The sequence below is a fragment of the Harpia harpyja genome, chromosome 4 (assembly GCF_026419915.1).
Source record: "Harpia harpyja isolate bHarHar1 chromosome 4, bHarHar1 primary haplotype, whole genome shotgun sequence".
Lineage (NCBI taxonomy): Eukaryota > Metazoa > Chordata > Aves > Accipitriformes > Accipitridae > Harpia > Harpia harpyja.
This window is the reverse complement of record NC_068943.1, coordinates 70,020,195-70,035,754: the sequence shown is the minus strand read 5'-3', so window position 1 is coordinate 70,035,754 and position 15,560 is coordinate 70,020,195. Positions and strand designations below refer to the sequence as shown.

General features: G+C 35.5%; 1 protein-coding gene across 7 annotated transcripts in view; it reads left to right on the top strand.

Annotated features, from left to right (window-relative positions):
• SCAF8 (SR-related CTD associated factor 8) overlaps positions 1 to 15,560 on the top strand; it is a 166,048-nt gene that overhangs the window by 28,102 nt on the left and 122,386 nt on the right. For 3 of the 7 annotated variants that reach the window (XM_052784658.1, XM_052784656.1, XM_052784655.1), the window contains exons 5-9: positions 791 to 947; positions 2,713 to 2,843; positions 6,225 to 6,401; positions 12,315 to 12,394; positions 12,820 to 12,937. In XM_052784658.1, the coding sequence (XP_052640618.1) occupies positions 791 to 947; positions 2,713 to 2,843; positions 6,225 to 6,401; positions 12,315 to 12,394; positions 12,820 to 12,937 (663 nt within the window). Of the gene's footprint in view, positions 1 to 790; positions 948 to 2,712; positions 2,844 to 5,941; positions 6,032 to 6,224; positions 6,402 to 11,877; positions 12,004 to 12,314; positions 12,395 to 12,819; positions 12,938 to 15,560 lie in introns of those variants that run through there. The other 4 variants (XM_052784659.1, XM_052784660.1, XM_052784661.1 and 1 more) reach the window with 4 other exon arrangements.

Sequence of the window (15,560 nt, the reverse complement as noted above, 5' to 3'; positions counted from 1 at the left end):
CCTCTGGGTAGAAGTGAAGCTTAGAAAAGAAAAGATTTGGGAGCAGATTAAAACATTGGAATAGAAATGTATTTGCAAGCTGAACAATGAGTTACATCTGATGGAATTGTATAAAGTCTTAATTTTGATTTTTTCCTTCCCCGTGATCCACATTTTTAATATTTCTAATTTCAACAGGCAGGGAATTGTGTTCCAGTTTAAATTCCTCACTTCATCAAGAGAGCTTGCAAACTATTGAGCTGCTTTCCTAATAAAAGTATTTAGCAGTCTTATTAGTATATGCCCATTTTTCAGTGGACATAAGTAATTTCGGTTCGTAGGTAGATCAGAGTTGCATTCATATATGTTGACTATAAAAGTTTAGGAGACTAATAATTCCTTGCTTCAATTATTAGTAATGCTTTAAAATGTTTTCTTAAAATAATTTACCTTCCATATTGTCTTCCAAGAGTAAAGGTATAAAAGTGTCAGATACATTTGTTTAGTTTTGTTTTGTTTTACTATATTTCATTTTCTGTTTTACTATATTTAATTTTTCTGTTGAGAGAAGACTGTCACTATGTTTAGTGTGCCTTTACTGTTGCCTAGGCATCTTACATAGGTCAACCTCAGGTTCATAGGTTAGATATCTTTGGTGTGACCCAGTGTAACTGTTCTTATGGTTCTTACTCTTTGTAAACCTAAAGGTGCTTCGATCTAGACAGATTGACATTGCTTGTTAAGAATCCGTAACTGAAAATAACAAGAAAAAGCATGATTCAGGTCTTTTGTTATCCTTTCTTCATTTTAGAGTAAAATTGTTAGAGTGCTAAATTTGTGGCAGAAGAATAATGTGTTCAAGAGTGAAATTATTCAGCCTCTCTTGGATATGGCAGCAGGAATTCCTCCTCCAGTTGTCACCCCTGTCTTGCCCAGCACTACAGCTGCCATGAGCAACAATACACCAGGTAAACAAAAATAGGTTAAAATCGTACGTTGAATCAGAACACTTGTGTCAGCTTTGGTATGTTGGCTGTTAATATGCTGAAAAATCTCACTGGTTTCCTTTAGACAAAGGATGCCTGAATGCTAGGAAGAAATATATTATAGCCAGTGTCCAGATCAGGGAAGTAGCAAAACCAAGAGGCAGCCTGTTGTGTTTACTTTCCAACTGTATATTATAAATATATTTAGATTGAGTAACAGTGTAATAAGACCTAGTTTTGCACTGGAAAGTCAAAACAGTAGATCGCTGACAGAGTTAAAAACCCAGCACACCACTTAATAACAATCTTTGTTAATTAGTGGTGCCGCAATTGAGAGAAGTGATACATCAGTATCTTTTTGCTATCCATAGGATTGAGGTTGCTGGATCATGTCAGACAGTGGTCCTTCACTTTTGCTGGCCGACAGGCAATGATTTTGAGGGGAAAAAGCCACATTGACAATATAAGCTGCAGCCAGTGACATACTTCCCTCTCTTTCAGATATGAAGTATGTGGGCCAGAAATGAGGCTGGAGAGTCATGTGGGCAAAAAACTGCTCGTGGAGTACGTCCCCAGTTAACAAACACTAATGTTATTATACATGCAGACTTGATCATTTTGTGCTCTAAAGCATCTTCCTTATTTACGTAGGTAGATGGCAGGGAACTGTCTTTTCAACTTTTTTTTGTGGAGACTTTTTCATTCAAGATTGGGAGGTATGGGAAATTTTATGTGTAGAAATTTTTTTTTTGGCACATATGGACCTGCTTTTGTCACCCACCTTTTGCTGATCCCATGCTGAAAAGCAGTGAGGGGGACAAATCCACCTTATTTTTCATTGGTGTCTGTAAATATGTGAAAGTTCCAGCTCTTGGATTGGTTTTATTGCATCTTCTAGCTCAATATTTTTTATTTTCATTAATTTGATTATTTTAAATTGTTGAAATCATAGCTTTACTCTTAATAATCCTTTGAATTCTGATGCAAATTGTCTTGTAAATGCCTAGATTACTGTTTTAAATTTAGTGTTCATCAGCATATCTCTATTTTTGAGCTAAAAGTAGGAGTATTTTCAGGGTTGGAGGATTCTTCTGGATTATGGCAAGAAACTAATTATCAGATTGCTCATTTAGTCTCAGTGTTCCTCTTGGAAAAAAAAAATTACAAAACGGGTAATCCTCATGAATCCAGCTGTTGAAGGTTGAAATTTTTAGTAGAATTCTTAAGGTTTCTCCTGGGGATAAAGTGCAAGTCCTGTAAGTTCTGGACTAGCAGATGTTTCATTTGATATATTTTATTTCCTCTGAATGGTTTGGATTACTGTGTGAAACCTATTTGTTTTGCATTTGTCAGTGTCTTTATTAGTAAGTAGTTCCTATAGGTCAATAGTGGATAGAGCTGTGAACTACACTTAAACTAAGTAATCCTGCTACTTGAGGAATGTTGATGTGAGTCTGCATTATTTCTCTGCGCTCTATGTGTGCGTCAGAAAAATAGTTTAAATTGATGTTGATACAGTGCTTTCTCAGTATTTAATAACTGGGTTTGATGTCCTAGGAAGATTATAGTATCTTTATAATTTGATTTCTTGCAGTCTAGAAGTCTTTGCTGTAGAAAATAAACTGGAACGTTCATATCTGGTTTATAATTTCTTTTTACAGCAGGTTTTTTTTTTTTTCTTTCTCTAACACTATTTCTAACTCTGTATGTTAAAATATTTTGGCATACTGGATTTTCTCTTTTTTAGGAACACCTGTGACTCCAGTTACTCCAGCCAATGTGGTACAGAGTTTACCTGATCCTTGGGTATCTCAGATTGCTAATACAGATACCCTTGCTGCTGTTGCACAGATTTTACAGAGTCCTCAAGGCCAACAGGTAAGTATTTTGTAGACAGTTACACTGTTTGATACTTTGTGTCTTTGAGGTATGCTTAAGAAATACTGCTTTCATGAGTATCGCTTAGTTTTGTGTCCGGTACCCATGTTAACTATCCCATGAGGTTGTTCATCACAAGTAAGTTCCAGGTAAACTAAAACTTCCTGTTACCTTTTGTAACCAACCCTGTTTGTTCCTTAAAAGTACTGCAAAATGTGACTTCAGATAAGATGGTGTGTAATACATAGTTTTCTACATAGTATTGCAGATGACTAAATCAAGAGCAACATTAAGATTTCATGGATATAGGTATAAAATAGAATGCCAGTTTAAGCATATTTCTCTGCTGGATGCCCCAAGAAGCTAAACATTGTACGGAATTGTATAATGGAAATGTACTCATTCTGGAAGTGCATTGTGTGTTGATTCTTTTCTTTATCTTTTCATCAGCTAAATATAGTTTTTATTTTGCAGCATTCAAAAATGAGGTTCTAGAAGTGACTGTGTTCCTCAGTTTCTAAATGCTCAACTCCAAAAAAACTGGGTTGATGTGCAGCAAACATTGAACTGCTTGTCCTTTTAACCCGCAGCCACATAAGTTGAGCACGCGCAGTCAGCTTTCTGTAAAAATGTAGATCATTGTTTTTTCAGTTTATGCTAGAACTCTGGCACCAGCATAACTTTGGCATTATGACTTTTATTTGGACTGAGAAATAGGATGCTTTACCTGCTGGGGTACTAAACAAAAACCCCATGCATATGAATGAGAAACAGTCACCAGTGAGCTGTTATGAAGCACTGATGCTGATAATAACAACAGCTTTACTTAGTGGGATTGTTTTACAGTGTTCAACTAAGCAGAGTTGTCTGTAGTTGTTCATAAGTCAAGCGAAAGGAGTATTTTCATCTGATTACACCAAAAAAATAGTGATGGGAGGAAAGATAGTGGAATAGCTCTGAAGGAAGGAAGGAAGGTGAAGTGAGAGTGGGAAAATATAGAAAGTCAGTAAGGTAATTTTAAAGATGATTACCTAGAGAGTATTCTTTAAAAAAAAAAGGGGGGGGGGGGCAGGACAAAGCAAAAGAAAAAGATTTTGAAGATGAGAAGGGAATTAGACCAGATCCCAAAGAAATGACATTTGGATATTTAGCTCAAGATGGTAAAATGAGGAAGAGAATGGATGTGGGGAGAGGGCAAAGATGGTCTTAAGCAGAAGCATGGAGCCACACTGGGAACGCAATAAATATGTACATGCAGATCTCTAGGATTGGTAGATGAACTGCAACATTTGCTTCCATTCTGTCTATCTCTATTCTTCCTGTTCTCCATGCCCCCCACCCCAAGCTCCAAAGTCCTTGATTTCATATTGTGTTTTATGGGTGAGAATGCATGCAGGTAAATTGAGAGTCTAGACATAGGAGAGGGCAGAGTAAGAAAGGTGTGACCAACAGGAATGTGAAAACAGCTAGAACGGTGACCACCCAGGATTTTTCCACCCTAGGGCTTCCATCTCTGCTTCTTCAGTTTGATTCCTTCCTGCTCTGAGCAGCGCACAAGGTAGAGCAGCCATATTTGCTGATCTTTTGTGTATTGTCCAAGAGGGGAGGGGGAGGTTCTTCAGCTTTGCCTATTGCAGTAATCAGTGAAAACTCTTGGTGAGGTGGAACAATAATTGAAGCATTTTCAGAGGCTCTGCTGTATAAGGAGTCTGTATAACTGTTTTTAAAGAATAGGAAGAGTTGCTTCACGTTATCAGAAGTAACTGTAAAACAATCTTGAAAAAGAATACGTTTTTGATGCATTGTGGAAAAGAAGATCAACCTAATCAGCTTATGTAGGGTTTCTAGTGTGCCCTAGTAAGAAGGGAGGGATTGAACCCTGTTAAGAGTTCGGTGGTGAACCCCATGAGGAGGTGGAATATGAATGTAAAGATAATCAGGGACTTATGTCAGCATAGTTTGGACTACCTCCATTTGCTCAATCTTTTTTCCAGAAATACCCAAAGGTAACACTCCAGGGGTTTACCTCATGGAAGGTCAAAGGACTGCTTCCTCTAATTCCATGGTACTTCAGGAGGGCTTCTTTCCATAGGGATAGTATTTTTTCCTTTTGTGTTAAGGTAAATCTGTACAATTTTATGGGAGCATCTCTATTCAAACAGATGAATAGGTCTGCAAATGAAAAAGCCTTTTATTTCCTCATTGGGACAGCTCCTTTAAAAACATTATATACAAATGGGAAGTTGGAGTAAGGAAAACAAGATATACCAGGCAATTGGATTGTATGCTTGTTCTAAAATAACTCTGGAAGATACTCTATTTTTATTTTCCTCCTCTAGATGTGAAGAAAGAGACTCTTAGGGTATCCTGATAGACTCTGATGAAATGTCTCGGGTCCATTCACTACTCTTTTGAAAGTTCCTTCTCTGATGATACTTAGTACTCATTCCACTGTAATCCTAGACCTCTCCTGGGTTGCAGAGTAGAGTTCTTTAAACGAACCACCCCAACCACCACACCACCCCCAAAACTTTTAAAATGATATTTGAAACACCCAACACTATTTTTAAATAATATTTTTTAACATCTGTCTTTTGGCATTACCCATACTTCATTTTTACTGTAACATACTTTGTTGTTACTGTACGTCTGTTACCCCAGAGCTGCTGCTTCTGATTCAACATTGCATCTAGGCAATTTTTATCCTAAGATAGTGCTATACAGAGCCCAGAGTCTGTGCCATTGCAGGAAGTCAAGTTATATTCCCAATTCCTGGTTAATTTGTTTTTTATGTTTTGTTAACATAGCAAGGGAATTGCATTCTGTCAGCGCAAACCTGAGTTTCAGCATGAGATTTTCCTTGTGACTAATCCAGAGACACTAGTGCAATCTCTTCATGTAGACATGTTGCATCAGCTTAGTGGAGCTTGCAACAGTGCAGTTATTGTCTCTCTGCAAATGTTGTTAGAGCAGACAGATTTTCCTAATATAGGTGGGCCCTTAGGAAGCTGGAGTAGGCTAACAGATTTTTTTCAGGTCAGAAGGAATCAAACTGGAGAAACAGAAGAGGGGGAACCCTAGAAAGCAGGAAATCCTGAGTGGTGACTGGTCATCATGCAACCTGTCAGAGCAAGTTAGGAGGAAGAAGCATCTGCATGTCTTATCAGCCACAGAAAACAAATTAGCCAGTAAGTGGGAACAAAATTTGCCATAAATGAAAACAAATTAAGATGAAATAATAGTCATAGGTTAGATGATACTGTGTTCCTGAGGGATTTTTTTTCCTAACTGGAAGGGGAAAAGACTAGTTTGGTTTTTGGTTTTTGTTTTTTTTTCAGAAAATTTTCTTGTTTAATGCATTTGTTATCTTTTCTCTTTTAGCTTCAGCAGTTGATACAGACACTGCAGATACAGCAGCAGAAACCTCAGCCTTCACTACTTCAAGCCCTGGATGCTGGTCTTGTCGTTCAGTTACAGGCCCTCACAGCACAGCTTACAGCTGCAGCTGCTGCTGCTAACACACTTAATCCACTGGAACAGAGTGTCTCTTTTAATAAGGTAGAAGTAGAATAATAGAAGTTTGAAGATATATTTATTGTTAAAATATATGTAAGTGAAAGAGTCTTCTTTTGGATTTTACGGTTTGACTTCAGAGATTTTAAAAATACATTAATATATTATAAAATGCTCTATCTTGAAAATAAAAAAAAATGTCTAGAGAAGGTAGTATAAATGAAAAAATTAGTTTCATAGAATACCTCATGTTGGAAGGGACCCATAAGGGTTATCGAGTATGAAGATGGATTTGATTTAGCGAAGTTAAGCCATTGTTATATGTTTTTCTTCACCCTTTGTAACACAGTGGTGAAAATTGAGCATGTCTTGTATTTCCCCTTCTTGTGTTTATGATCTGAGGTAGGAAATGATTTCTTACAAGTTAATGAAAGGGAAACATGCAGAAATTTATATACGCTGTTTTCCCAGAAGAGTAAAACGTGATTGAACTTGTAATTTTCTTACATTATAAATGCCGAGAAAACTTCTAATCTTAGCCACAAAGTGACAGTAAGTGAAGAAATAAGTTTATGACTGGAGTTAAAACTAGTCATGTGACACATTTTAAAGGATGTCAAAATGTAAAAATGAAACCCTGTAGGTAAAGAAACTTAGTGCGTGTTGCAACATATGAGCCTATCTTAAAAAAAAAAAAACAAACAAAAAACAGAATGCAGGAATTTTAAGAAGACTAATATAGTTGAATGCCAGGTAGCAATAACCATGCTGGTAATTACAGTAGTAGTAGTATAATATCAGTAGAATAAAAAAAGGAAGAACTTCTACTCAGAGATTAAACAAATAAATCTTGTTCCATTATCTTTGGAAGAAGCAGCTTGTAGATAATATCTGTAGGATTGTCCTGGAGTGAATAAATAATAAGGAAGTCAGAGAAGCAAAAAACCTTTTTTTTTTTTTTTTTTTTTTTTTTTCCAGAACGCAGATAATCTTTTTCAGGCAATTAGCTGCTCAGAACTTGACAAGTGCCGAGTTTAAAGTTTGAGATCAATTTATCTTATATTTCTAGAATTTGCTCAGCTAAACTCAAATCTCTGAAATAAGAGAGTTGTCATTACTAATGAAGTAATGGAGCTGTAAAAATACGTCAGGAAAAAAATGGCCTGTACTCATGCTGTATCACAGCTGTAACCATCAACTTCAGTAAGGTATAATCACAGGGAATGAATGCATCAGTTAATAGGGACTGCCTTAATATTTAGATACAAAAAGTAATTAGGGGTACGACGTATTGTGGTTTTATTTCACAGACTTCAATTCCAGCATTTATATGGATAGGTGTACTCATAGATGTGGCTGTCCTGAATGTTGGACAACTTAACTGGAGCAAATTGAAGGAAGTGGCATTCTGATGAGATGTTTATATACCTTGAGTGAGTTCAGCCTGATGCTCTTTAGTTAGTTTACGCCAGTAATAGTATGCAGGAGTCTTGTTGTCATGAAAGTTGTCAGCAGAGTGAATGTACATGACTGTGATTTCTGGAACTTTGAAGGTAAGTGTTGTGGAAGGAATTCTTGCGGCAGTGTGATAATTTACAAGCTTTCAGTAGATTGTGTTGATTTGTTCTTGTAAGCTATGGAAGAGTTGCAATTATAGTATGGGATCATACCTCAGTTCTGCATTATACAAGTAGTGTTAGATTATAATACATCTCAAATTCCTTGTTCAGTGTTCTGTAGCATCTGTGAATGAACTGATAATGTATGTCTTGTTAGTCCATTGAGGCTTTTACTCAAAGGCTGTTTAGGCTGCTTTGCAGAAATAGCATGTTGGTTTAGAATTTCCTCTTTTTTTTTTTTTTTTTTAATAAAACATTGGCACTACCATTCCTATTTTCTCCTTTTTTTGAAGTTTGAGGATTTCTGAATCTAGGTATTATAGAAGAGTATATATTAATATATATGTATTAGTGGGCAATCTTATTTTTGCAATGATAAGTTTTGGGGACAATAATTTTCCTTGCTTTTTTTAATGGTTTCTCAGCACCAATATCACCTGCAACCCGAATCCTGCTTCTTGATAGCTGAAGACTATGACTTGTAATGATATAGTTCTATTTATTAGACTCTTTGCTTCCATTTTATTCTATAATTAACTGTATAATTTTTTTACTAGACGTGGCAGCCTTAAACAGAGTTAAAAAGGCAATATTTACTTTTATAGGAAGCATCTGCATCAGTGTTTTAGTTTGAATCAGGAGCATGCTTTTGATTGTTTACGTGTACTGCACATTGTTTTGCATTGCAGAGCAATCTTGAGTGCATAAAGTAGATTTATTTGGATTAAGCTAAAGCAAAAGATACACTGCAACTCCTAATGAGCGCTCAGTCAACAGGCCCAGACTGGAACTACTTCAGAGTAACTAGTAACAAAGTCCGAATAGCATGCCCAAATAAAATAATAAATCTGGTTTGTAGTTTTTATTTTAAGAGGAAAATTTCTGGGTATGCTTTGCTTCCTGACAACAAATCTAGTTCTTTGTTAGTGATCCTCCAGGATGCTCTGAAGTTTTGGAGTTTTTGTGTGCATTTCAGAGACCTTGCAATAGTTTTATATTTAACACAAAATGCCTCAATTGCAGGTGACAATACTGTTAAAGATACAAGTATCAAAAACCAAGGTGTCAGAACAGTACAATGAGCAGCAACACTAGATTAACAGCCTTTCTTTGAGTACCAGACATACAGTTGCTTAATTTCTGAGGTTCTAGTCTTTATAAGAAAACAAGTTGTTAACAAGTCTACTTAAAACAACAGAGCATGGGCCAGCAGATTGCCCTGGCAGCAGAGGGCCAACAACATCGTGGGTGGTGTGAACCGGGGAATAGCCAGGTGATTGATGGAAATGATCGTACCATCTAGACATCCCATCTATTCTAGACTGCATCTAGAGTATCACATCTAGTTTTGCTGCCCCCACCCCCATACAGGAAGGACATTGACAAACTGGAGTGAGTTTAGTGGAGGACCACCAAAATGGTCAGGGCTGGAGCACTTGGCCTCTGAGGGACTGGAGCTGGTTCAGCCTGGGGCAGAGGCAGCTTTTGGGGGAGACCTAACAGCAGCCCCTCTGGCACCTATGGAAGGTCAGCAAGGTGAAGCGAGGCTCTTCACAGCATGGCATAGCAGCAGGATTATAGACAACAGACAGAAATCAAAATGAAGGGGTTCAGCCTGCGTATAAGGAAAACCTTTTTTTCCTATAAGGACAGTCAAGCGCTGGAATAGGTTGCTTGGAAAGATTATGCAGTCTCAGATGTTGGAAACTAAGACATTTCCAAGACTCAACTGGATAAAGCCATGATTTGAGCTCACAGCTAAGCTTGCTGTTAGCAGAAAGTTGGACAGACCTGCTGAAGTCCCTTTCAACTTGGACTGTCCTGTGATACTAAGATTTATGAAGAATGGGGCAGAAGAGATACTGTCATCTAGTAGAAATTGATGAAGTATTCTTACCTGAGGTACAGTGACCAATCCTGAACATCTTAAAAAAGCCACAGCAGCAAAATTAGAGAATCTAGGAATTCCTGAAAGCAGTAATAAGAAATATTGAGTAGTTTCTGTAGAAGATACTGGAGAAGAATGGAAGATGGGGCCATAATGTGGATACAGAAATACTTACACAGTTGAAGGCAGTGTCCAAAAGGCAAATGTTCTGAGTTGGCAGACATTAAAAAAAGACAGCTTTCATGATAAATAAACAGTAAGCATTGAGATCCAAAGAAAACTGTGAAGCTTAGTTCTTATTCCATGATATAATGATGGTGAATTGGGTAACAAATACAAATAGTGCAGGAAAATATTTCCGATGAATACATAAGTATCCATCTTCTTTTTTAAAAAAAATCCCTATTTTTAATAAATTTGGCAGTTCTTCCAATCCTTTGTTTTCAAGCTCTTGAAAAGAGCTCCACAGTATCTTGTGGTAATAAGTTGCACAAATTAATATGCATCACATGAAAAATTCCTTTCTTTTCTCAACATCAAATGTGCATGTTTTGTAATCTTGCTACATGACCACATCCTTGTGTTATGATAAAGAAAGATTTTTTTTGATCAACATTTCTTACACATTTATGTTCTATTCCTTTTATTTTCATTTTAAAGAGAATATCCTGATCCTTAAGAAGAACTTTGTTTCCTTTGGAATAAAAAGCTTTTTCATGTCTTTAATCATTCCCATTGCCTTTTCTGAACATGTTCTCTTCTTAGGTAATTAAAGTAGCAGATGTAGCATTCATGGAAAGTTCTATACTTTTATATGCCTGTGTGTGGTGGGTTAACCTAGGTATCCTAATATTTAATTTGTTTTAATTTCTATTGCTTTATTGTAGGGAGTATTGTGTTACAATTTATTTAAAAACCAAGATACTTCAGATTTTTCCTTTTAATATCTACTATGTTATTTAAAACTAATTTAAACAAAAATCATGCTGCACATTTACCAGTCTTGGCTGGAAGTTCTTTGATTTTCTCTTCCCGATGGGAGTGGTTGTTTTTCTAAAATGCTTCTTTTTTTTTTTTTTTTTTTAAGAGGAGCAGCATTTTGCAAATGCTTTACTTGACAATTTTCTAACAGTATGGGAAGAAAAAAAAAAGGCGGCAGCCATCTTGCTTTAAATGGATTAGATATATATGCTGAAAGTTACTCTGGATTTTAGCATCCCATCTCACACAAGCTTGATGGTTTATGTTTCTGCTGTGTTTTCTCAGAGATATATTCTGTCCTGCTTTCATATATATTAGATTATTTCATTGGGAAAATAGTTGTAAAAAATCTTGATTGATCAGTCTTAGTTAGCTAGCTTATGCTTTGTTCTTCTTGTTGGACCCCAGTAATTGGGAGTAAATAGAGCATCCTGAGAAAGAAAATGGACTACTGAATCATCATGGCTTGTTACTGGAGACGTTTTTGCCTTGGTATTTCGAAATGACTGCCCTATGTTCTCATCGTCTTGTTTTTTTCTTCTGAGACCAGGGCTTGAGAAGATGTTACAGCAGTTTGTAGTACAGCATTAACTCTGCTTTTCAGAAAACTTCCAAAGTGTAAAGATGCATGGACATGGGTTTGATAGCACTGCTCTATCAATGCATAGTTACTGAAAAAAGACAATCTCAGTGACAGTAACGTTTGTTGTATTTCTTTATGCTTGTTCTTTAGTTTTGCCTTCAAGAAAGTAAAATGCTACTGAAATGCTTCCAGGCTGTTTAAAAATTAATAAACAAAACAAACTTTTTATTTGTTCAGCAGAGCTACAGTGTAGACATCTTTACAGATAAAACAGGAGGATTATCAAAGTTTTTCTTTCTCCCCATCAGATACCTTTCTTTTTATCCCTCTGGAGGGTTATTCTTCTTACACGATAACTGCTTGCTTTGATTTTTTGCAGACTGTGAGAAGTTGTTTTCAAGGAGCAGTATATTTGAAGGAATTCAGGTTATCTAAATGACACGTGTGTCTGCAAATACAGTAATTCTTTGCAGAGTAATCAAGCTGTAGGTCTTCTCTTGATATGAGCAGAGCAGTTTGCTGATTGCCAAAGGATTGAATAATTGGCCTCTTCATAGTAATTTCTTCTAATTAAAGGTACCATTACATAAAATTAATCTTTACTCTAAGCCTTCCTCCAAACTAGTTGTTACTTACTACGGAAAGAACATGTGATTGTACTTGTAACGGCATCCAGAGCTCAAGGAAGCCATGGACAAAATTTTGTATTTGATCCATTCAGGAGTTTGGTAGCAATAGTAGTATGACATTGAATTTTCTATTCAGGTTATTTGCTAAACTTTTTTTTTTTTAAGTTGAGAAATAAGAGCATTTTTCTTTTCAAAAGTAAATATACATAATGGGACATATAAGGAGTACTCAGTAATGCTTATTTTGCTTTATCCTAGAAGCTGATGGACAGGTTTGACTTTGGGGAAGAATCTGAACAAAATGAAGAGCCTAAAAAGGAAACTCCCACTTCCCAACTGTAAGATCAAGCTATGTTTCTTATGGAAAATGCTAAAATTTGCCTGACACTAGTTGAACATTAGGATTAACTAGTAAGGAAAATATTGTTTCTTTCAGAGCATAAGTATACTAAAACAGTAGGAAGAGAAAAGGCAGTTTACTAAATTAATGAAATGTATACATTTTAAAAATATTCAATATAAGTCTTTGTGCCAGAAGTTTTGTTGACTTCATCTTAAAGTCAGCACGTTCTTTGCTTTGTTAGTTATATTGATAGTGTTAATATGATAATGGTGATTAACAGAAGGTGGAACTAGCTACGTTGTCTTCATTATTTTATATTTTTAGTTAAACTTAAAACTCAATTGTGAAGACCTGTTTACGAACTATTTAAATCAAGAGAAAACTGTTGTGTTTTTTTTTATTTAAATGATTTCATTTTAGGCCTTTAGTACCAGAATCTGTGAACAACTCGCTTTTTCACCAACTAGCTGAACAGCTACAGCAACAAAATTTAGAACATCTCAGACAACAGCTTCTGGAGCAACAGCAGCCTCAAAAGGTAAGAACTCCATCTTGTGGCTGTTGTAATAATTATGTTCTCCACTGATAAATTCATACTCCGGGACAAAAAAATTGTCTTGTTACTGACAGTTCTCTTATAATGAAGGTCTTTGTCACTATCTGATCATCTAATAACAAAAGCTTGCAGAGTAAGTGAAATAAGCGGAAGGAAGTGCTTAAGGAGGAAAAAAACCCCAACAACCAAATGTGTGGGGTGTACATTTTGTTTCTCTTAGGAAAGAGTACCCTTTAGCCGAGTTACAGACTGACATGCTTTGGTTGTTCAGCGCTCTGTATGGGGGGGGGGAAAGCTTTTTCCCTGCTGTCAGAAAGAAGGTGGTGAGCACTGAAGTGATTATGCTTCTGTCTGTGAAGGGAGAGCAGCGTGCAAGCTGCTGCTGCAGAGCCATCAAAAGAACAGAATAGAGATTGAGGATAACTTTAATTTACCCTAGAAAGCTTTAAGTCTTGACTAATAAATGTCTCATCTGTTGAAGAATCTGATCTAAAGAATAGAATCACATATTTCCTGAGAAATGATTAATTAAGATCTGATGCTCAAGACGACCCAAGATTTCTTCTTAACTATGTGAATTGGGTCCTCTCTATTCTACACTGAAGTAAATTGACTTATTTCTTCTGAGGTTAGTCTTTGGTATTTAGCTGTTCTTTTCCCCTCCTGATCCCGTTAGAAAAAAAACCCAAAAGTTTATTCTGTCTTGATACTGACCAGATACAAAGTGGACTTCCTGTGAAGTATTTGGATCTAGTTTCACAGTAAAATAGAAATCTTAGATTGAAAGAAAAATCTAAAGGACCACAAACTTAACAAACAACTGTTGGGGATTTTAGTTTAACTTGCGCAAAGGTGCAGTCACTCAGCTTTCAATCAAAAACGTCATCTGAGTTCTAAATTTTTGACTTTGAGTTTTGAATTGTTTAGAAAAATAGTAATTTAATTTTTACTAGGTATTATTCTACTGCTTTATTTTACTATGTTTTATTTTCATTTCTCGTTTAAGTGCAGTAACTGAGAAAATTTGTACAACATAGCTACAGACTAAATAGTTTTTGATGGTGGTGGTGATCTAGCTATTTCTGGATTTAAACACAAAAATGTTGTAAAGGAATATAACTTCAAAGAGTGCATCTGTTTTAGGAGCTTTTGATGTGATGTATCTAAAAGTAACTATCTAAATTGAAAATAAAAATGCTGAATGCCTACCTTATTGTAAAATAAGCAGAATTAGAGTTTAAATTAATTTCATAGATGAAATTAAGTTACAGTACATTTATGGGTAGAATGTTCATATGACTCACCTGTTATTATTTGATCTTCTATTCCAAGTCCAGAAGTTGTTTCTTTCAGGTCCGCCCAGCTTCTTGTCTAGTCAGTGCAGAGAGGAAGTTTTATTTTCACCTTGATAGCACCTAAAAGATACAGACTTCTGCTGGAACTACTCTGTAACGGCTGCAGCATGTTATGAGGACGATTTTCTTTAATTCCGTGTTTAAGCATCAGTGAGAAAGATTAAGGGAAGAGAAGGAAAGATAAAACACAAAACAAAATTATTAAGCATTTGATTAGGAGCAGAGGGAGAGGATAAAAGGCAGAAGTAGCAACAAGAAATGTAGGAATTGATATCAACAGATTTTTGAAGAATAATTAAATAAAGGGAAAATGAGACAAAATGGATGATGTTAGAAGGAAAATGCATTAACTGAATTATAGTAGAATTTTTTTATTTTTCTGCAAACTGTCATTATAAGATGTTTAAAAATATGAAGACAAAACAAAAAAACCTTGGTATTACATATCATTCTGCTAACTTTCTACAATTCTCCTGGCATATAGAATATCTAGCATTTGTTTATTTAAAGTGAAAATGTAATGAGAATCACTGAAATGTTTACCTGCAATGTTGGATTATAGGTTTAAAATAACTTTTCAAAATTGTCCTGATAGCATTTCTGCGTATTTTCATTGCATTTCCTGTATTTATTGAATTTCTTTCATATCTTACAGATATTTATTCCAAATCTGTGCTTTCAATCCCATGTACAGGCCATTATAGTTTCTTCTTTAGCAAATCAACAATACATTTAGTATTTTACATTTTTTAGTTTTGGTGGTTTTTCAGAACTGCTTGTCTTGTTAGGTCTCATAATTGACATGCTGACGTAAATGACACAACACCCTCCCTAATCTTGTAGTAATTACTTGTCTTAAATCATACACTGTAAGAAATTTTGGAGTTAAATGTAAATTTTTTAACTAGTTCAATTGGTATTGCAAATATTTCCATTATATTAATAACAGAATATAATTTATTAATGCATATGCATGGATGACCAATGGGTATCTTTCAGTGTTACTGTACATATGGCTGCCACCACTATTGTTTGTCCTGTGAGTTTTTGTTTTCAAGCCAGCTAAATTAAGCAACAAATACTGTACTTTGTTTTTTTGATTCAGCAAATAGTAATTTTTTTATAGTCAGGAATATTAATTATTTCCAAGTTTTGTATTTAAGGATGATACCAAAAAAGGAATGGAATGGAATGACATCTAGTTAAGCTTTCACATTAATGGGAAGTGGGGAAAATAAGAGAAACTTGAT